Below are 22,960 nucleotides of genomic sequence, written 5' to 3'. Positions count from 1 at the left end.
ACTGACTCTTTTACTGCCCCAACAGCATGATGAAGGCCGTGGTGCTCATAGAACAAATCGGGGATGTGATTCATTGCTGCTGATGTTCAGAGGTTGCTCAGGGGTGATGATTGCAGTAATAAGCTGCCAGATGTCTGGTGGAGAATATTGTCGAAGATGCTTTGAAATACGCTTTTAATATACACACTGACATACAGGTGGGAATGTTTTTTTTTTCTCTCTGGCTTTTGTAGAGAAGCTTGAATCTTCGACTGGACTGAGTTGCTTGACGCGAGGACGTTTCGCTTCAAATCGCAGAAGCTTTCTCAGTTAAAATTCTTGCTCTGGTAGTCTGACTTAAGTCTGACCCTTGTAGAGAAGAACAAACAGAAGCCACAAAAGCTGGAGTTTTAAACCTAACTAAACAAACTCTCAAAGGAGTTTCAGTCTTTTGTTCATGCTAATGAGTCATTCACGTCATCAAGGGAGCCATCAGAAAGGCATCCATCCCATCATTAGAGGGACAGCTGTCCTGCCATTAGGTGTGCTAACTACAGCACAATAGTTGCTAATTAGAGGTATTGTTTAGTCACTAGCCTATAGCAGTCTGCCTCTCAGTAGGAGGGGTCTGGTTAGGTTTAAAACTCCAGCTTTTGTTGGCTTCTGTTTTATTCTTCTCTACAAGAGTCAGACACAAGTCAGACTACCAGAGCAAGAATTTTAGCTGAGGAAGCTTCTGCGATTTGAAGCAAAACGTCCTCGCGTCAAGCAACCCAGTCCAGTCGAAGATTCAAGCTTCTCTACTATGGATACCACCTGGACAACTGAGAGACACAGAAACACTCTTTGGCTTTTCTTACTTCCACCATATTTTCAGCCGTGTCCATTTGTTTGTCATCAGGATGATACACAAACTGATTCTCATGGAATTTGGTGAGATGCATGAACCAATATTATGTGACTGAGCATTTTTCAACATATTTGTTGGGTGGTTAATTGCGCTGGCAATCCAAACTTTTAAGCATTAAGAGGGAGTCAGTGGCTACATTTACATGCCGTTAATATTTGGGTTAAGGTCAATATTCCGGTTTCTGAATCATTAGGAATAACCCGTTTACATGCTTAAGCAGACAGAATTACTCCTGTATACATGATCATTGGTATCATTTGGAATATCTCCATCTAAACAGCGACGCACATCTTCCACCGGTGCTTGATTTGGTCTGGCGTTCGTGCAGATCCTGTTTCGCATAACTTTTCGGCCACCTTCTTGTAAATGTCACTATCTCAGTACTTTCTACCGTCAATAAAAGACATTATATTCATGTCTTTCAACGATACTAATGAAGTACTCAGGTTCCTCCTCGATCCAAAAGGGTGGTGCTGTGCTGCCGCGTCTGCATTTCCCCATGCTTATTTACCTCTGCTTCTGTGGTGTCCGGTGGGTTGCTCGCGCTGCATAAAAGTAGTTGCCGTACTCAAAAGACCAAGATTCCTTGCGGATAGGACATGCGCAGAACACAAAATGATGTTCCTTTCTATGGGGATATTCCGATGCGCGTTTATATGACCTGATATTCAGGTTAGAAAAGGAGTAACCCAGGGGTCAAATTTGGCATTTACAAACCGGAATATGAGCATATTCGGGGTTTTGCAGGTGCTTACATGGCCGTGCGCAACCGGGTTATTGCTAATATTCCAGTTATGAAAGGGTTATTGGCTGCATGTAAACGTAGTCAGTGTTGTGATGGGATGGTAATTTTGAAAGACTAATTGTGTAGTTGATCACGGGTGGTAACGTGACAGACAGCAGTATGAGAATTTTTCACATAATGAACACAAGTGCAAATTAAAATTCAAATTGCCACTTTTGCTACGCACATATTCTGCCACATAACTTAGTGTGCTCAAGCTCTTGGAATGAAAATGTGTTTAAGAATTTGCATTAATATCATGGATGGAACAAGAATTATATGTCTGAAATTGGTGATTCATTTTTTGTTTGGATTTTACAGAAAGCCATCGGTTAAGACTTTGCATCTGTCCTCCTGTGCTCAGCATAAGTCCAGTTGTAATACTGCCAGAGTCTTTAAATTCAGAGTGAACATTCTTGGGACACAGACCTTGGCCAAGGTCAAAGATGGCTAACCTGGACGTATTTTAAGAGGTTAAAAAGTCGCATTCTGTTCGTAATTTTATGGTATGATCTTGTGGACGTTAGCATGGGGACATCACTTCCCGGTGTCGCTAGCTGCTAACTTACCCTTGTTTTTGGCTAAATATAACACCTTTATCATATCTATGTAAAAGCTAGCAAGAAATAAACACTTCTAAAACTGGAAATGCTCTTTCTGCAACCCAGTAACACCTGTGGTGTGATTTACAAGGCATTTAGTGGATGTTAGCGTGGTATCATCACTTCCTGGTCTAATTAGCTGCTAACCGCTTTATTTCTGTTTAAATATAACTGTTGGGGAAAGTGTAATGCATGGACCCACAACAGGGGACGTAAATGAATGATCAATAGATAAGCCAATAAATACAATTTATTACAGCAAATGTGCACAACAGGTCAAATACTGCTTTTAGTCAGTCAATCACAAAATACAGCAGGTGACGTGTGGGCAGGCCCGAGGGTCGGAGACGCCTATCCAGAGAAGAGCCGGGACCCACAAGGTTCCACCGCCAATAGAGACCTGCAGTACACCGAAGCCGCCAAGTCCTGAGTCCCCAAATGGCCTCTGCTTCCAGCTGTCAGATCCGGTACTGCTAGCAGGAACAAAAACAGGTTAATGGTGGGTGTGTGGACACCCAGTAAGCAGTCAGCAAAAGACAACAGTTCCTTCCTGAGGGAAAATCCACCATTCCCAGAAACAGGAACACCGAGAACGTGCAGTACCAATTGTATACTTAAAGTTCAGGAAAGTGAGGAGTGGGAAACGCCTACTCCCTCCAACCTCCACAAACACAGCTCCAAGCTGCGAGCATACAAAGGTTACGACTGCAAACTCAGTAGCAAATAATGTGCAAACGGCACAGAAATGGCTGAGAGGTTACCTGCATGGTAAGCTGATATCTCTGCAGAGATGTGGTGTCTCCTCCAGGCTTTATGGTGCAGCTGATGGTGATTGCTGACAGCTGTCAGTCCTGGCTCCTGGATGGCAACTGCGCCCTCTGGTGCGGCCCACACAACAATAACCTTAAAAAATGTACAACCCCAATTCCAATGAAGTTGGGACATTGTGTAAAATGTAAATAAAACAGAATACAATTATTTGCAAATCCTCTTCAACCTATATTTAAGTGACTACACCACAAAGACAATATATTTAATGTTCAAACTGATAAACTTTACTGTTTTTGTGCAAATATTTGCTCATTTTGAAATGGATGCCTGCAACACGTTTCAAAAAAGCTGGGACAGTGGTATGTTTACCACTGTGTTACATCACCTTTCCTTCTAACAACACCCAATAAGCGTTTGGGAACTGAGGACACTAATTGTTGAAGCTTTGCAGGTGGAATTCTTTCCCATTCTTTCTTGATGTATGATTTCAGTTGTTCAACAGTCCGGGGTCTCCGTTGTCATATTTTGCGTTTCATAATGCACCACACATTTTCAATGGGTGACAGGTCTGGACTGCAGGCAGACCAGTCTAGTACCCGCACTCTTTTACTACGAAGCCACGCTGTTGTAACACGTGCAGAATGTGGCTTGGCATTGTCTTGCTGAAATAAGCAGGGACGTCGCTGAAAAAGACGTTGCTTGAATAGCAGCATGTATTGCTCCAAAACCTGGATGTACCTTTCAGCATTGATGGTGCCATCACAGATGTGTAAGTTGCCTGTGCCATGGGCACTAACACCCCCCCATACCATCACAGATGCTGGCTTTCGAACTTTGCGCTGGTAACAATCTGGATGGTCTTTTCCCTCTTTTGTCCAGAGGACACGACATCCATGATTTCCAAAAACAATTTGAAATGTGGACTCATCAGACCACAGCATACTTTTCCACTTTGCATCTGTCCATTTCAAATGAGCTCAGGCCCAGAGAAGGTGGCGGTGTTTCTGGATGTTGTTGATGTATGGCTTTCACATTGCACGGTAGAGTTTTAATTTGCACTTGTAGATGTAGCGATGAACTGTGTTAACTGACAATGGTTTTCTGAAGTGTTCCTGAGCCCACGTGGTAAGATCCTTTACACAATGATGTTGGTTTTTAATGCAGTGCCGCCCGAGGGATCGACCGTCATGGGCATTCAATGTTGGTTTTTGGCCTTGCTGCTTATGTGTAGAAAGTTCTCCGGATTCTCTGAATCTTCTGATTATATTATGGACTGTAGATAATGGAATCCCTAAATTCCTGCAATTGAAAGTGGAGAAACATTGTTCTTAAACTGTTGGACTATTTTTTCACAGTGTTCACAAAGTGGTGATCCTCACCCCATCTTTGCCTGTGAATGGCTGAGCCTGTTGGGGATGCTCCTTTTATACCCAATCATGACACTCACCTCCAATTCCAATTAGGTGTTCTTTGAGCATTCATTAACTTTCCCAGTCTTTTTTGCCCCATTGCAGTTTTTTTTTTAAACGTGTTGCAGACATCCATTTCAAAATGAGCAAATATTTGCACAAAAACAATAACGTTTATCAGTTTGAACATTAAATATCTTGTCTTTGTGGTGTATTCAATTGAATATAGGTTGAAGAGGATTTGCAAATCATTGTATTCTGCTTTTATTTATATTTTATACAACGTCCTAACTTCAATGGAATTGGGATTGTACCCAAAATATTCTGACAGCACAGAAAAAACAATCAATATTATCAGATATTTTCTGCATGACCATGTGGCCAAAGCATGTAATTTTTCTCCTCAGTGCAGTTTTTAGTTCAGTCTTTCCTTTTTGATGTTTTAACCCTTTATCTTTTACACCACATGATCAATGTGACCTCCTTATCTGACGTTCTTTCGAAACAAATCACCGTCTCCAGTTTTCCAGAAAGCCACCTAACAAATTCAAGTGTCCTTACCATTTGCTGGGAGTTAGTTTGCTCTGAGACTGAATTTTGTTTGGAAATAGATGCAAGTCTGCCCTTAGGATGCATTGCACAGAATTCAATGATTTTTGTTCTCTGAATTACGGTCAACCGCAGCATTTTTCCTGGACTTTAATGTATTGCAGAACAAACTTTAGGATTCCTGAACTGAGAAAAACACCATTATTTCCCAGTAAAACCATTTCCTGGTATTCATATTTCAGAGTACTTTTGGGTACATTTTTTGAGACACTATATATATATATATATATATATATATATATATATATATATATATATATATATACGAGGGCTGTCAATAAAGTTACGGTCCTTTTTATTTTTTTCAAAAACTATATGGATTTCATTCATATGTTTTTACGTCAGACATGCTTGAACCCTCGTGCGCATGCGTGAGTTTTTCCACGCCTGTCGGTGACGTCATTCGCCTGTGAGCACTCCTTGTGGGAGGAGTCGTCCAGCCCCTCGTCGGAATTCCTTTGTCTGAGAATTTGCTGAGAGACTGGCGCGTTGTGTTGTATGGCTGGGGGGGCCTGGCTGCTGGTTTGTTTGCCTTTTGTGTTTCCTCCCAGGTGGCGTGCATTTGGGACTGAGTGGCTGTGTTGCTGAGGCTGTTAGGAGGACTTCACCCTGATCACCTGCGACTCGTCAGGACTCACAGCTGAGGTGCATCTGGAGGGATTGGAGTATGTTGGCATTTAAGACTGAAGTGCACAGTGTGCATTTGCCAGAGACTCGACCTTGTGACCAGACGGGTGAGATCGTCGTCTTGGGAGCCATCTCATCAGCAGCGGACGCTGAGAATGTCCAGGTTTGATGCACGGTCTGTGAAAGAGGAGAGGGTGAGGTCTCACGCTCGTCAGCACACTTCCTGAGGTACGTTGGATTTTGTGACTAACAGTTATACAGTCAGTAAATGTGGTGTCCCTCACACCTTATTGTATTGAGCTGTATGTTAGTCATGTATCAGCTTCCACTGCGGTGGTGATTTGTGAACGGGATGTTCCATGCCTGCAGGTTGGAAGCTGATCAGTAATCAAGCCAGGAAGTGTTTGCTGTTTGTACACCTTTAAGTGTTCTGTGTGTAGAGTGTGGACTCACATAATGGTTCCTTCTTTCACAGACTCGGTTGTTGCGGCCACCTGGGGGGTGTCGGCGGGGTCCTTGGGTCCGAAACAGCTTCTGGCTCCGGACCATTAGCGCTGCTGGGAGCGCACCACGCCAGACCGCACCTTTTATTATTATTATGATCACTGTTATGTATTAAATTCAGTTAGCCTTTGTACCGTGCTCTGCTTATTTCATACTGGGTCCTTCAAACGCTGGTCGGTTCTCCGAGCTGCGTCCGACACATAACACGTTGTTTGATCAAAATTTTTTCTAAACCTGTGAGACACATCGAAGTGGACACGGTTCGAAAAATTAAGCTGGTTTTCAGTGAAAATTTTAACGGCTGATGAGAGATTTTGAGGTGATTCTGTCGCTTTAAGGACTTTTCACGGTGCGAGACGTCACTCAGCGCTCTCAGGCAGCGTCATCAGCCTGTTCAAGCTGAAAACCTCCACATTTCAGGCTCTATTGATCCAGGACGTCGTGAGAGAACAGAGAAGTTTCAGAAGAAGTCGGTTTCAGCATTTTATCCGGATATTCCACTGTTAAAGGAGATTTTTTTAATGAAAGACGTGCGGACGGGTCCGCGCGTCGGGACGCAGCCGCCGCGACGCTCCGCCACAGGAAAAACACCTCTGTTGAAAGCCTTAAGGACAAGTTGGAACATGTCCTGCCTGTTAAACAATTTCTCATATACTCACTCCACTGAAAGCCATCAAAAGCCGCCTGGATTTTACAAATGGTTATCAACACGGAGGTGTTTTTCCTGTGCCGCCGCACCGCGTCGGCTGCGTCCCGACGCGCGGATCCGTCCGCACGTCTTTCATTAAAAAAATCTCCTTTAACAGTGGAATATCCGGATAAAATGCTGAAACCGACTTCTTCTGAAACTTCTCTGTTCTCTCACGACGTCCTGGATCAATAGAGCCTGAAATGTGGAGGTTTTCAGCTTGAACAGGCTGATGACGCTGCCTGAGAGCGCAGCGCGACGTCTCGCACCGTGAAAAGTCCTTAAAGCGACAGAATCACCTCAAAATCTCTCATCAGCTGTTAAAATTTTCACTGAAAACCAGCTTAATTTTTCGAACCGTGTCCACTTCGATGTGTCTCACAGGTTTAGAAAAAATTTTGATCAAACAACGCGCCAGTCTCTCAGCAACTTCTCAGACATAGGAATTCCGACGAGGGGCTGGACGACTCCTCCCACAAGGAGTGCTCACAGGCGAATGACGTCACCGACAGGCGTGGAAAAACTCACGCATGCGCACGAGGGTTCAAGCATGTCTGACGTAAAAACATATGAATGAAATCCATATAGTTTTTGAAAAAAATAAAAAGGACCATTACTTTATTGACAGCCCTCGTATATATATATATATATCCATCCATCCATCCATTTTCTTCCGCTTTATCTGGAGTCGGTTCGCCGGGGCAGCAGCTCAAGCAAAGCCGCCCAGACCTCCCGATCCACACACACCTCCCCCAGCTCCTCCGGGGGAACCCCAAGGCATTCCCAAGCCAGCCGAGAGATGTCGTCCCTCCAGCGTGTCCTGGGTCTTCCCAGGGGCCTCCTCCCAATGGGATGTGTCCGGAACACCTCTCCAGCGAGGCATCCAGGGGGCATCCGGAAAAGATGCCCAAGCCACCTCAACTGACTCCTTTCGATGTGGAGGAGCAGCGGCTCGACTCCGAGCTCCTCCTGAGTGACTGAGCTCCTCACTCTATCTCTAAGGGAGCGCCCAGCCACCCTGCGGAGGAAACTCATTTCGGCCCCTTGTACTCGCAATCTCATTCTTTCAGTCATGAGCCAAATCTCATGACCATAGGTGAGGATCGGAACGTAGATCGATCGGTAAATTGAGAGCTTTGCCCCCCTACTCAGCTCTCTCTTCACCACGACGGTCCGATACAGCGACTGCATCACTGCAGATGCTGCACCGATCCGTCTATCGATCTCACGCTCCATCCATCCCTCACTCGTGAACAAGACCCCGAGATACTTAAACTCCTCCACTTGAGGCAAGGACACTCCAGAGACCTGAAGAGGGCAAAGCACCTTTTTCCGGTCGAGAACCATGGCCTCGGTTTTGGAGGTGCTGATTTTCATCCCGGACGCTTCACACTCAGCTGCAAACCGCCCCAGTGCACGCTGAAGGTCCTGATTTGATGAAGCCAACAGAACCACATCGTCCGCAAACAGCAGAGACGAGATTTTGTGTTTCCCAAACCAGACCCCCTCTACACCCTGGCTGCACCTAGAAATTCTGTCCATAAAAATAATGAACAGAGCCGGTGACAAAGGGCAGCCCTGGCGGAGGCCAACGTGCACTGGAAACAGGTTTGACTTACTACCGGCAATGCGAACCAAGCTCCTGCTGCGGTCGTACAGGGACCGGATAGCCCTTAGCAAAGGACCCCGGACCCCGTACTCCCGGAGCACCCCCCACAGGGTGCCTCGAGGGACATGGTCGAACGCCTTCTCCAGATCCACAAAACACATGTGGACTGGTTGAGCGAACTCCCATGAACCCTCGAGCACCCGATGGAGCGTGTAGAGCTGGTCCAGTGTGCCGCGACCAGGATGAAAACCACACTGCTCCTCCTGAATCCGAGGTTCGACCATCGGTCGAATTCTCCTCTCCAGTACTCTGGAATAGACATTACCAGGGAGGCTGAGGAGTGTGATCCCCCTATAGTTGGAACACACCCTCCGGTCCCCCTTCTTAAACAGAGGGACCACCACCCCGGTCTGCCAATCCAGAGGCACTGTCCCCGATCGCCATGCGATGTTGCAGAGGCGTGTCAGCCAAGACAGTCCCACAGCATCCAGAGACTTAAGGTACTCAGGACGGATTTCATCCACCCCAGGACCCTTGCCACCGAGGAGTTTTCTAACCACCTCGTTGACTTCGGCCCGGGTAATGGATGAGTCCGCCTCTGAGTCCCCAGTCTCTGCTTCCTCTTCGGAAGACGTGACAATGGGATTGAGGAGATCCTCGAAGTATTCCTTCCACCGCCCAACAACATCCCCAGTCAGGGTCAACAGCTTCCCACCCGCACCATAAACAGTGCTGGTGGAGAGCTGCTTCCGCCTCCTGAGGCGCCGGACAGTTTGCCAGAATCTCTCTTCTGGCAAACTCTCTCCCCCTCTAGCTGCCACCTTATCGTGGTGAGGGAGTTTGCGTACCCGGATGATCCTAGGAGCTATGTTGTCGGGGGCTTTGTGCCCCTTGTAGGGTCTCCCAAGGCAAACAGGTCCTAGGTGACTGGTCAGACTAAGGGCAGTTCAGAACCTCCATGACCAGTAAAAAATCAAGGACTGAGATGTCGCACAGTATGGCGGAGCCGGGGCCCCACCCTGGAGCCAGGCCTGGGGTTGGGGCTCGCGCACAAGTGCCTGGTGGTCAGGCCTTAGCCCATGGGGCCCGGCCGGGCTCAGCCCGAAAGAGCGACGTGAGCCCACCCTCCTGTGGGTTCACCACCTGCAGAGGGGGCCATAGGGGTTGGGTGCAGAGAGGATTGGGTGGCAGTCGAGGGCGGGTGTCCCGGCAGCCCGGTCCATGGAATATATATATATATATATATATATATATATATATATATATATATATATATATATATATATATATATATACACACACACACACACAGTGGGGAAAATAAGTATTTGACCCTCTGTCAGTTTTGCAGGTTTTCCCTGCGACAAAGAATGGAGAGGTCTGTAATTTCTATTGTAGGTACACTTCAACTGTGAGAGACAGAATCTAAAAAAAAAAATCCAGAAAATCACACTGTATGATTTTTGAATAATTAATTTACATTTTATTGCATAAAATAAGTATTTGACCCCCTCCCAACCACCAAGAATTCTGACTCTCACAGACCTGTTCATTTTTCTTTAAGAAGCCCTCTTATTCTGCACTCTTTACCAGTATTAATTGCACCTGTTTGAACTTACCTGTATAAAAGACACCTGTTCACACACTCAATCAATCAAACTCCAACCTGTCCACCATAGCCAAGACCAAAGAGCTGTCTAAGGACACCAGGGACAAAACTGTAGACCTGCACAAGGCTGGGATGGACTATCATCTGTCCTTTACAGTTAAAAACTAGCAGTCATCCTCATGACCCTAAATGTGAGATTTGAAAACCTTCAAAAACTACACCTCTTACCGCTCAACTTGCTCTAGAATGAAATAAAAAGTTTAAATGGATGAAAGGTTGAAGCTTGTACTGTTTGTACAGCCATCACTACATCTCCTCTGGCAGACAAACATGACAGGTTTCAATACTCAGCAGGGTTCCTTTGTTGTTCATAAATAACAAAAGCAAAGTCAGCCTTGGAGCCTTTGTGACCATTTTTACTCTGTCTTCTAAATCTCTATTTGTCCTCAGTGACACCCACAAATCTTTGCAGCACTGTGTGCAAGATCCACAGCCCACATGCAAGGAGGCCCTCAGGCAGGGCCCACACAGGGGCCACCCATCGTCTTAAAGCCCTCAAACGTGATTATGAGACAACAAGCTGCAGCTGATGTCATCGTCCCATCTAGTCTTATCACTGTGAGTGAGGAGGTCCTTCTGTGCCTGACAATTTATAAGAAATTTTGAAAGGTGTAAGTTGCACTAGCAATCACAATGTTGTAAAAATATGTAAGACAGAATCCTCACTGCCTCATTTGTTCAAAGTGTTTTGATGCTGCTTATCCTGCTGAAAGCAGAAGTAGTTTTACAACCCCAATTCCAATGAAGTTGGGACGTTGTGTAAAATGTAAATAAAATAGAATACAATGATTTGCAAATTCTCTTCAACCTATATTCAACTGAATACACCACAAAGACAAGATATTGAATGTTCAAAATGATAAACTTTATAGTTTTTGTGCAAATATTTGTTGATTTTTAAATGGATGCCTGCAAGACGTTTCAAAAAACCTGGGACAGTGGTATGTTTACCATTGTGTTACATCACCTTTCCTTCTACAGACACCGCGCCATGTGGAACAGTAGAGGTGGGCGACAGAGCAGGCGACATTGAAGGAAATTTGAAACTGCTGGCTAAGGCTAAGCGTAAATTTGGTAAGATTGTAATTCACGTCGGCAGTAATGACACCCGGTTACGCCAATCGGAGGTCACTAAAATTAACATTGAATCGGTGTGTAACTTTGCAAAAACAATGTCGGACTCTGTAGTTTTCTCTGGGCCCCTCCCCAATCGGACCGGGAGTGACATGTTTAGCCACATGTTCTCCTTGAATTGCTGGCTGTCTGAGTGGTGTCCAAAAAATGAGGTGGGCTTCATAGATAATTGGCAAAGCTTCTGGGGAAAACCTGGTCTTGTTAGGAGAGACGGCATCCATCCCACTTTGGATGGAGCAGCTCTCATTTCTAGAAATCTGGCCAATTTTCTTAAATCCTCCAAACCGTGACTATCCAGGGTTGGGACCAGGAAGCAGAGTTGTAGTCTTACACACCTCTCTGCAGCTTCTCTCCCCCTGCCATCCCCCCAATACCCCATCCCCGTAGAGACGGTGCCTGCTCCCAGACCACCAATAACCAGGAAAAATCTATTTAAGCATAAAAATTCAAAAAGAAAAAATAATATAGCACCTTCAACTGCACCACAGACTAAAACAGTTAAATGTGGTCTATTAACCATTAGGTCTCTCTCTTCTAAGTCCCTGTTAGTAAATGATATAATAATTGATCAACATATTGATTTATTCTGCCTTACAGAAACCTGGTTACAGCAGGATGAATATGTTAGTTGAAATGAGTCAACACCCCCGAGTCACACTAACTGCCAGAATGCTCGTAGCACGGGCCGGGGCGGAGGATTAGCAGCAATCTTCCATTCCAGCTTATTAATTAATCAAAAACCCAGACAGAGCTTTAATTCATTTGAAAGCTTGACTCTTAGTCTTGTCCATCCAAATTGGAAGTCCCAAAAACCAGTTTTATTTGTTGTTATCTATCGTCCACCTGGTCATTACTGTGAGTTTCTCTGTGAATTTTCAGACCTTTTGTCTGACTTAGTGCTTAGCTCAGATAAGATAATTATAGTGGGCGATTTTAACATCCACACAGATGCTGAGAATGACAGCCTCAACATTGCATTTAATCTATTATTAGACTCAACTGGCTTTGCTAAAAATGTAAATGAGTCCACCCACCACTTTAATCATATCTTAGATCTTGTTCTGACTTATGGTATGGAAATTGAAGACTTAACAGTATTCCCTGAAAACTCCCTTCTGTCTGATCATTTCTTAATAACATTTACATTTACTCTGATGGACTACCCAGCAGTGGGGAATAAGTTTCATTACACTAGAAGTCTTTCAGAAAGCACTGTAACTAGGTTTAAGGATATGATTCCTTCTTTATGTTCTCTAATGCCATATAGCAACACAGTGCAGAGTAGCTACCTAAACTCTGTAAGTGAGATAGAGTATCTCGTCAATAGTTTTACATCCTCATTGAAGACAACTTTGGATGCTGTAGCTCCTCTGAAAAAGAGAGCTTTAAATCAGAAGTGCCTGACTCCATGGTATAACTCACAAACTTGCAGCTTAAAGCAGATAACCCGTAAGTTGGAGAGGAAATGGCGTCTCACTTAGCCTGGAAAAAGAGTCTGTTGCTCTATAAAAAAGCCCTCCGTAAAGCTAGGACATCTTACTACTCATCACTAATTGAAGAAAATAAGAACAACCCCAGGTTTTTTTTCAGCACTGTAGCCAGGCTGACAAAGAGTCACTCTATTGAGCCGAGTATTCCTTTAACTTTAACTAGTAATGACTTCATGACTTTCTTTGCTAATAAAATTTTAACTATTAGAGAAAAAATTACTCATAACCATCCCAAAGATGTATCATTATCTTTGGCTGCTTTCAGTGATGCCGGTATTTGGTTAGACTCTTTCTCTCCGATTGTTCTGTCTGAGTTATTTTCATTAGTTACTTCATCCAAACCATCAACATGTCTATTAGACCCCATTCCTACCAGGCTGCACAAGGAAGCCCTACCATTATTTAATGCTTCAATCTTAAATATGATCAATCTATCTTTATTAGTTGGCTATGTACCACAGGCTTTTAAGGTGGCAGTAATTAAACCATTACTTAAAAAGCCATCACTTGACCCAGCTATCTTAGCTAATTATAGGCCAATCTCCAACCTTCCTTTTCTCTCAAACATTCTTGAAAGGGTAGTTGTAAAACAGCTAACTGATCATCTGCAGAGGAATGGTCTATTTGAAGAGTTTCAGTCAGGTTTTAGAATTCATCATAGTACAGAAACAGCATTAGTGAAGGTTAGAAATGATCTTCTTATGGCCTCAGACAGTGGACTCATCTCTGTGCTTGTTCTGTTAGACCTCAGTGCTGCTTTTGATACTGTTGACCATAAAATTTTATTACAGAGATTAGAGCATGCCATAGGTATTAAAGGCACTGCGCTGCGGTAGTTTGAATCATATTTATCTAATAGATTACAATTTGTTCATGTAAATGGGGAATCTTCTTCACAGACTAAGGTTAATTATGGAGTTCCACAAGGTTCTGTGCTAGGACCAATTTTATTCACTTTATACATGCTTCCCTTAGGCAGTATTATTAGACGGCATTGCTTAAATTTTCATTGTTACGCAGATGATACCCAGCTTTATCTATCCATGAAGCCAGAGGACACACACCAATTAGCTAAACTGCAGGATTGTCTTACAGACATAAAGACATGGATGATCTCTAATTTCCTGCTTTTAAACTCAGATAAAACTGAAGTTATTGTACTTGGCCCCACAAATCTTAGAAACATGGTGTCTAACCAGATCCTTACTCTGGATGGCATTACCTTGACCTCTAGTAATACTGTGAGAAATCTTGGTGTCATTTTTGATCAGGATATGTCATTCAAAGCGCATATTAAACAAATATGTAGGACTGCTTTTTTGCATTCACGCAATATCTCTAAAATTAGAAAGGTCTTGTCTCAGAGTGATGCTGAAAAACTAATTCATGCATTTATTTCCTCTAGGCTGGACTATTGTAATTCATTATTATCAGGTTGTCCTAAAAGTTCCCTGAAAAGCCTTCAGTTAATTCAAAATGCTGCAGCTAGAGTACTAACAGGGACTAGAAGGAGAGAGCATATCTCACTCATATTGGCCTCTCTTCATTGGCTTTCTGTTAATTCTAGAATAGAATTTAAAATTCTTCTTCTTACTTATAAGGTTTTGAATAATCAGGTCCCATCTTATCTTAGGGACCTCATAGTACCATATCACCCCAATAGAGCGCTTCGCTCTCAGACTGCAGGCTTACTTGTAGTTCCTAGGGTTTGTAAGAGTAGAATGGGAGGCAGAGCCTTCAGCTTTCAGGCTCCTCTCCTGTGGAACCAGCTCCCAATTCAGATCAGGGAGACAGACACCCTCTCTACTTTTAAGATTAGGCTTAAAACTTTCCTCTTTGCTAAAGCTTATAGTTAGGGCTGGATCAGGTGACCCTGAACCATCCCTTAGTTATGCTGCTATAGACTTAGACTGCTGGGGGTTCCCATGATGCACTGAGTGTTTCTTTCTCTTTTTGCTCTGTATGCACCACTCTGCATTTAATCATTAGCGATTGATCTCTGCTCCCCTCCACAGCATGTCTTTTTCCTGGTTCTCTCCCTCAGCCCCAACCAGTCCCAGCAGAAGACTGCCCCTCCCTGAGCCTAGTTCTGCTGGAGGTTTCTGCCTGTTAAAAGGGAGTTTTTCCTTCCCACTGTCGCCAAGTGCTTGCTGACATGGGGTCGTTTTGACCGTTGGGGTTTTTACGTAATTATTGTATGGCCTTGCCTTACAATATAAAGTGCCTTGGGGCAACTGTTTGTTGTGATTTGGTGCTATATAAATAAAATTGATTGATTGATTGATTGAAGAGATTTTGTTTTAAGTTGTGTTGAGTGATATTTTTTAAACAAAAATGTTGATTGTGATAATAAAGTATTATGTTGTCACGTACAATGTTTGGCGAAATTCTGTCCTAGGTCTTTTGGATCCTTTGGATCTATGAAGCTTAAATATGAAAAAGTATCGGTATCGATATTAGTGATACTCTGCCTGTATTTACTTGGTATCGGATCAATACCAAAATTCCTGGTATCGCCCACCTCTATTGAACAGAGCTCACGTGGGTGACGTGACGGTCAGATCACCCGCTGTGTGCTCTGATCTGAGGGTCTGTTTCAACGGTCAGTGTCCGCTCTGTGCACGCGCTTGCTTGCTGCAGCTTGTCGCCACCATGGTGATATATGTTTTATTTATGTCCACGTAAATACAGCAATCAGACACACGCACCTCACAGTGGACAGTTGTTTGTCCATGACTGTCCAAACACAGTAGGTGTTGTGTAGCTGGAATGTCCAGAATAACAGGTCACCACATCTGCTTCTGTCGGAAGCCACACCTCCCGTGAGTGGAACGCACACACCCGCGTGTCAGTGTGTGTGTTTGCAAAGTCACACTCATGGGGAACTTAGACAAATTTCACAACAGTACAACAGTGATTGTCTGCAGTCTCTTGTCGTGCCAAGAGTGTGACTGGCCACACATTTTCTAAGTACCATGTGAACGGTGTTAGGTGTTTGTGAGTGTCACCTGGAATTTGGCCGACACCTGAGGGTGCTATGGGTTCGCACAGCGCACACTTTGTCTTTCAGGCACTTGTGTGCGCAAATATTTGTAGCAACAGGTGTATGAGGCGTTGGCGACAGGGATGACATTACATGGTTTGCACACGATTCCTGCGTCATGCTCACTAAGTGTGCACTTCGTCCAAACTTCGCACTCTGTGTGAAGGGGCCCTTAACATTAGAAGAAAATGTAAAAGCTATTCATTTGAATGAGAAAGGAGAAGGTTCCTGAAAGTTAACTGTTGATTTTAGTGTTGGTAAAACACAGATCAACAACATTCATGCAAACACTGATGCACTACAGGAAGAAACTCTTGCACCATGTTCTTATGGTAATGTATGACGTTTCCAAGGCATCAGATGTTGCTGGGCAAGTTTAAAGATTTTATGTGCTTAACTGTTTTGTGGACTGATCTTATTTTGGTTTTATATAATTTTTGTGACTTTTCTTGTGTTGTGAGCTTTTGAACTTAGATTGAGTGAAAGATATGGTTTGTCTCTGACTTTACATTAGTCAATAAATTTGCAATGTTTTCCCCATAATTCATGCTTCCCCCTCAAATATTTTTAGTCTGTAGTACAGGTGGCCTTAATATAGGGGGAGCACTGTATCGTGCTTACTTGATTTACTTCTTTTTTAAGTTATTTTTTTTCTTTTTTACACTTCTTATGAAGGAGCACGACTGCTTTGAGGGCTGAGAGGTAAATTTTCAAAGAGGAAATTCTGACATCCCACTTTGTCTGGAATGCAGCATATGACTTACAAAAACAGGAAATAGCTCTCAGACAATATAATCAGTTTCTTCCTGACAATGTCCGCCTCCAGTAGTCATGGATTCTGAGATAAAAGTTTGGTGTAAAGTTTGGAAAAATGGTGTTTCTCACAACACTGGAGAATACTGAAACATTTAGATGTAGATCTGTAACTTTCTCAGAAAGTAATGAATGCTTTATATCCAAAACCTCTGTTGAAACTCTTTGTTGGCATACAAGATCTTGAAGAGTAAACAAACTGGAGCGATCACATCCTACAAGGCAGTGACACCACAGAACACTCTTTAAAAGAATCGTAATGACAACAAGATACACACAGTTGAAGGGACACGTTGGACAAAGCCATATACAGTGGAAATGCCCTGCGTTCATAAAACCTTAGTGCATATAAAAATATAAACAATATTAAAATACTCCCGACCGTATTAGCATTGTCTTTATAATTTGCATTTGTTCAATTGGTATCCCAGTGCCAAGTAAATATATATATATATATATATATATATATATATATATATATATATATATATATATATATATATATATATATATATATATATATATGTAAATCACCTCAGAAGTGTTATTAGGTTCCACAAACAGTGTTTTCAATTTATTTCTCACTAGATTTTACAAAATATTTGAGAAACACGTTATATAAACATATAAATGAAGTGTCCCAACTGTGTCCCAAGAATGCTTCCTGTGAATTTGAAGACTCTGGCAGTAATAGGACTGGACTTATGCTGAGCACAGACAGACAGACGGATGGACACCAAATCTTTGCAATACCCAATGGCCGTATGTGATGGCCTCGAGTAAAAGTCACAAGTAGTATATGCATTATAAAGGTGATAAACATCTTTTACATGACAGCTTTTACATGACATTTCAGTGCAGATTCAAAAAGGGATAGTCATAAATGAGGCAAACAATGGAATATTTCTTTGTGAAATGTTGTGGAGTAGACCACTAAACTTAAGTACAAATAAAGTATTTTCCAGAGTATAAGGTAGGCCACTAGATAGAAAGGCTTGGCTCTGCTACTTATATGCAGGTGCAACTTACTGTGCATCTGCAAAGTATTCACAGCACTTCACTTATTCCAAAATTAAGCAAATTCATTTTCCCCCCAAAAATTCTACACACAGTACGCCACAATGACAACATAAATAAAGTGCTTTCGAAATTTTTGCAAATTTATATAAAACACCCCTAAGAAATCACATCTGCATAAGTATCCACACCCTTTGCTCAATACTTTGCAGCCTCAGGTCTTCGTGAATATGATGCCACAAGCTTGGTGCACCTATCTTTGGATAGTTTTGCCTATTCCTCTTTGCAGCACCTCTCAAGCTCCATCAAGTTGGATGGGGAGCGTTGGTGTACAGCCATTTTCAGATCTCTCCAGAGATGTTCAATCAAATTCAGGTTTGGGCTCAGGTTGGGCCACTCAAGGACATTCACAGAGTTATCCTGAAGCCACTCCTTTGATATAATAATGGCCAGCCATCACAGCCTGATGGAAACTGTTATCCACTTTAGATGTTCTTATTTTGGAAGACGATGTTTGGAAATACTTGGAAATTCCTTATTGTGGAAAGAATAAATGCAGCATGTCCTTCAATTTCCCGTTCCAGGTGTGTTTTCAGCCTGAACCAGAGGACAGCAGTGGTTTGTCCTCCCAACGAGAAGAAAAAAATAGCATTTTAAAAGTTGAAAGTGTCACTGCTCCATTTATTTATACCAGCATTAACCACAGACATTCCTCTCTTCAGCATTCTATTTGCAACAAAAATAAATTCCATTAATGAGCCACCAAGACATAAATTAAATCAATAAAACAACTAGAAGCACTCAGAGAGTGCAAACCTCTGCCAAGGCCATGGGGTCACTGACACCATAACATCTACACGCCGTGGAATCATTGAACCTAAAAAAGTCGAACAATGATGTTTGCTCAGTAGTAAAAAAGTTTCATCTGCTGTGACTGGATAGCATGTATCCTTAGTGCTTGGCATCACAGTTTATTGCAACTTGCACCTTTCCCAGAAGCTACTGTCATCTGAGCACTGTTATTGATATTGCATGTGCTTATAGACAAAAACAAATAAGAGACAAAATTCAATTTATTATTCAACTAAACTGCAAATATATGAATTTTTTAACATTTATGAAACACTTCTCTAAACAAGGCCATAGGGTCACTGACCCTAAAGAGATTCCCTCCTTGGCACAGTGATCTATTCAACAATTCAGTGTTACAACCAAAACTATGATACATACACTTTTCTTTCCTTTATATTTGACATCCTTGACCATGAAAACATACCATTAGAACTTGGAATCACATTTATGTCTTTATTAGTTCAAAAGTTATTGTATAAAAACGATTTTTCGGTAATGGCGGTTTTCTTCTGGATCTAGCTCCATAACATTTGAAGCGACATCAAATCTGATGACACCTTACTGAATCAGTACAGATTCAGCTACAATTTGCTGTTAGTTGTGCATCTCTAGCTTCATTTGTCACCTCACACTGACACATTTTCCATTTTCCCTATATTTTTGCATATTCTGGATCACCAGATCCGGAATCAGGATCCGATCATCACCAAACTTTGTTGTTTGATAGAACATTTGACTCTGTTACACCCTAATTTTTTCAAGCCTTTCTGCCTTGTTTTTGTGGAGGTAGAAACTAGAATGTCAAAATTCCCCCTATCCCGCAATGGTGAAGAATCTTTAAAAAAATTCCTGGATCCGGATCGTGATCCGGATCACCACTAAAATTTAATCACTTGTTCCTCTTGTCCTTTCCAACCACTCCACAAAATTTAATCAAAATCCGTTCAAAACGTTTTGAGTTATCCTGCTGACAAACAGACAAACAAACAAACTCGACCGAAAACATAACCTCCTTGGCGGAGGTAATAATACTGCTAATAATAATAAAGTTAAATTACACATGCTCCACCTATCAATCAAAGGGTACTGCTGGTGGTGGAAACACAAGCCAAGCCAAACTAACAGTTCAGAACCGTACCTTACTGTGCTGTACTGACCCACACCGGTCAGTGGAAATGAGGCTTTAGTGGCCACCAAGATCCTATGATTAGGAACAAGGCTTCATAAGTGAAAACAAAAGCCCTACTTTGCACATGCCTGGTTGAACAAGCCCAGACATGTCCCATTGTGCCAACATTCCTATTTACACTAATATGTTAAAGGATGTGGCAAATTATATTGTTAAAAAGATGCCAACATGGCTCATACAAGAGGTGTCAAGGACCTGGACCCAAAAAAAGTTGGACACAAAAGTGAGACTCACACAAGAGCATAGTGTAAATAAAGGGTTTTAATTTGATTAGATAGAACATTATCGATCCCTTGGGAAGACTCGCTCAGGGAAAATGAGGTTCCAGCAGCATTGTATAGCCACACATAGGGTAAGAAGCACACAGAGTATCAAAAGTGAAAAAGGGAAAAACAGTTTGCAAATATAAACACAAATACACAATATAAATAGCAGACATACTGATCAATACTGGTTTACTGGATACTACTGTTCTTCTCATTCCTTACCTCTGTCTTCCTGTTACTCCTCCTCCACTCGAGTGAGGAGTTGTACAGAAAAAAGTCGGTTCACAGGTATGCGAGCCAAAATCAGCAATGGTATCCAAAACATGAGACAAGGTTGAGGTCAAAAACAGACAAACAGATTCAGAAAGTGGCAAAGCAAACTCGAGATCAAGAACTAAGGAACTGGCAAAGGTGTGGGGAAAAGGAGAGGGTTTAAAAATGAAACAAAGGTGTGGGAGCACAACCGGGAAGGGGGCATGGCAAACAAAAGGAACAAGGTGTGGGAGACCCAACCACCAGATAAGAGAGTGCAGTCAAAAAAGCAGACAAGAAAATCTTAACATAAGCACAAAGACAATACATAAATCCCCACATGACAAAAACAATCCACGACAGGAGGTTCACTGTTCCTAATCTTTATCAAAATGCAAGATTTCAGAACTGAATATGCTTTCATCTTTATGCTTCTCTGTCTGACTCACAGAAATGTTGTGGCCCCACTCAATGACTATGGCCTACACATCCTATTCATCTCAGGAAACAAATAAACAAAGCTAATGAAACACTAATAGCATGGAAAACATTATTGATTGCATGATGGGTCATAACACAAACAAAAAGATAAAATTCAAAATGCCATAATGACACTGAACAAAGAAACATAAAATGCAAAATAACTGAAACATGATTCAGGGTTTGAAGAAATCACTTGCTGTTGTCAGGCTATGAACTTGTAAAAGTAATTACTTGCTGATTTTAATTTCTAATCTAATCCTTTTCAAATAATCACTCTTGTTCCCACTGTGCAGTTGAAACAGAATAAGCAGAGTGCCCCCTACTGGCGTGTGTCACTGGCCAACCTGTGCAACCTGGTGAACAGCCTGCGTCAGGGGGCCTGGAGCAGCGAGGATGAGGAGGAAGAAGAGCTGAGGGAGGGGAGCATTCGGCTGCTGGAGGAGCTGTATAGTCTGCGCCACATCTGCCGGGCACTGCAGGGCCGAGAGGAGCAGGTGAGTACATCCTAAATGCATGGGTGTGTAAACTGATGGGGGAATAGGGAACATGTCCCCATTGACAACATCATCTATATTATAATAGCCAAGAGGGCTCTATGTGCATTCATGTGTATGGCTTCGATCTTGGAGAAACTGGAGAGAGCTGACATTTGCTGTTTAGTATACTTATGTATTATTGGTCTAGGATGAATGCTGCTAAAACGGAAAGTTGATAGAACTCGCTAACAGTGAACAATGGACGCAGTGCTGCAATGCACCATGTGAGTTTGGGGTTTTAAATGTTATTGTTCATAGTTTAACAGTGTTGTTAGTATTATTGATTTATTGTGATTTTGTCGTTCATTTGGTTTAGTCAGTTTAGTTAAGTGTCATGGTGCCATTACCATGAGTGAGAAGTGTAGTGCATTTGATGTCTTCCGCCACTGTCTCTGTTTGTGGGCGTGTAAAAAAAAAAAAAAAAACACCGGCTTGCGACACAATATAGAAAAGACAAAAAGCTCTGCGTTTGTATAACTTCGATCATGGACAAACTGTGGAGAGCTGACATTTGCCGTTTGGTATGCTTATGTACAGTAGTGTTCAGAATAATAGTAGTGCTATGTGACTAAAAAGATTAATCCAGGTTTTGAGTATATTTCTTATTGTTACATGGCAAAGAAGGTACCAGTAGATTCAGTTGATTTTCACAAATCCAACAAGACCAAACATTCATGATATGCACACTCTGGCTATGGCTATGAAATTGGGCTATTAGTAAAAAAAGTAGAAAAGGGGGTGTTCACAATAATAGTAGCATCTGCTGTTGATGCTACAAACTCAAAACTATTGTGTTCAAACTGCTTTTTTAACAATCCTGTGAATCACTAAACTAGTATTTAGTTGTATAACCACAGTTTTTCATGATTTCTCCACATTCTTAATTTTGTTAGTTTGGAACCAGGATTTTGCTTGTTTACTAGTGTGCTTGGGGTCATTGTCTTGTTGAAACACCCATTTCAAGGGCATGTCCTCTTCAGCATAAGGCAACATGACCTCTTCAAGTATTTTGACATATCCAAACTGATCCATGATACCTGGTATGCGATATAGCATAGGCCCAACACCACAGTAGGAGAAACATGCCCATATGATGATGCTTGCACCACCATGCGTCACTGTCTTCACTGTGAACTGTGGCTTGAATTCAGAGTTTGGGGGTCATCTCACAAACTGTCTGTGGCCCTTGGACCCAAAAAGAACAATTTTACTCTCATCAGTCCACAAAATATTCATCCATTTCTCTTTAGGCCAGTTGATGTGTTCTTTGGCAAATTGTAACCTCTTCTGCACGTCTTTAATTTAACAGAGGGACTTTGTGGGGGATTCTTGCAAATAAATTAGCTTCACACAGGTGTCTTCTAACTGTCACAGCACTTACAGGTCACTCCAGACTGTCTTTGATCATCCTGGAGCTGAACAATGGGTGAGCCTTTGCCATTCTGGTTATTCTTCTATCCATTTTGATGGTTGTTTTCCGTTTTCTTCCATGCATCTCTGTTTTTTTTGTCCATTTTTAAAGCATTTTAATCAAACTACGCTGTTCTTCTGAAAAATGTCTTGAATGTCCCATTTTCCTCAGGCTTTCAAAGAGAAAAGCATGTTCAACAGGTGCTGGGTTCATCCTTTAATAGGGGACACCTGATTCACACCTGTTTCTTCCACAAAATTGACGAACTCACTGATTGAATGCCACACTACTATTATTGTGAACACCCCCTTTT

At 42.4% G+C, this 22,960-nt stretch overlaps 1 protein-coding gene across 1 annotated transcript in view; it reads left to right on the top strand.

The window, feature by feature from the left end:
* The window catches only part of nts (neurotensin), a 39,345-nt gene that overhangs the window by 6,662 nt on the left and 9,723 nt on the right, over nucleotides 1-22,960 (top strand). Inside the window, exon 3 of the mRNA XM_034175903.1 lies at nucleotides 20,994-21,194. Within this exon, the coding sequence (XP_034031794.1) occupies nucleotides 20,994-21,194 (201 nt within the window). The remainder of the gene's footprint in view (nucleotides 1-20,993; nucleotides 21,195-22,960) is intronic.

The sequence above is a fragment of the Thalassophryne amazonica genome, chromosome 8 (genome assembly GCF_902500255.1).
Source record: "Thalassophryne amazonica chromosome 8, fThaAma1.1, whole genome shotgun sequence".
NCBI classification, from domain to species: Eukaryota; Metazoa; Chordata; class Actinopteri; order Batrachoidiformes; family Batrachoididae; genus Thalassophryne; species Thalassophryne amazonica.
This window is presented reverse-complemented; position numbering and strand designations above follow the sequence as displayed.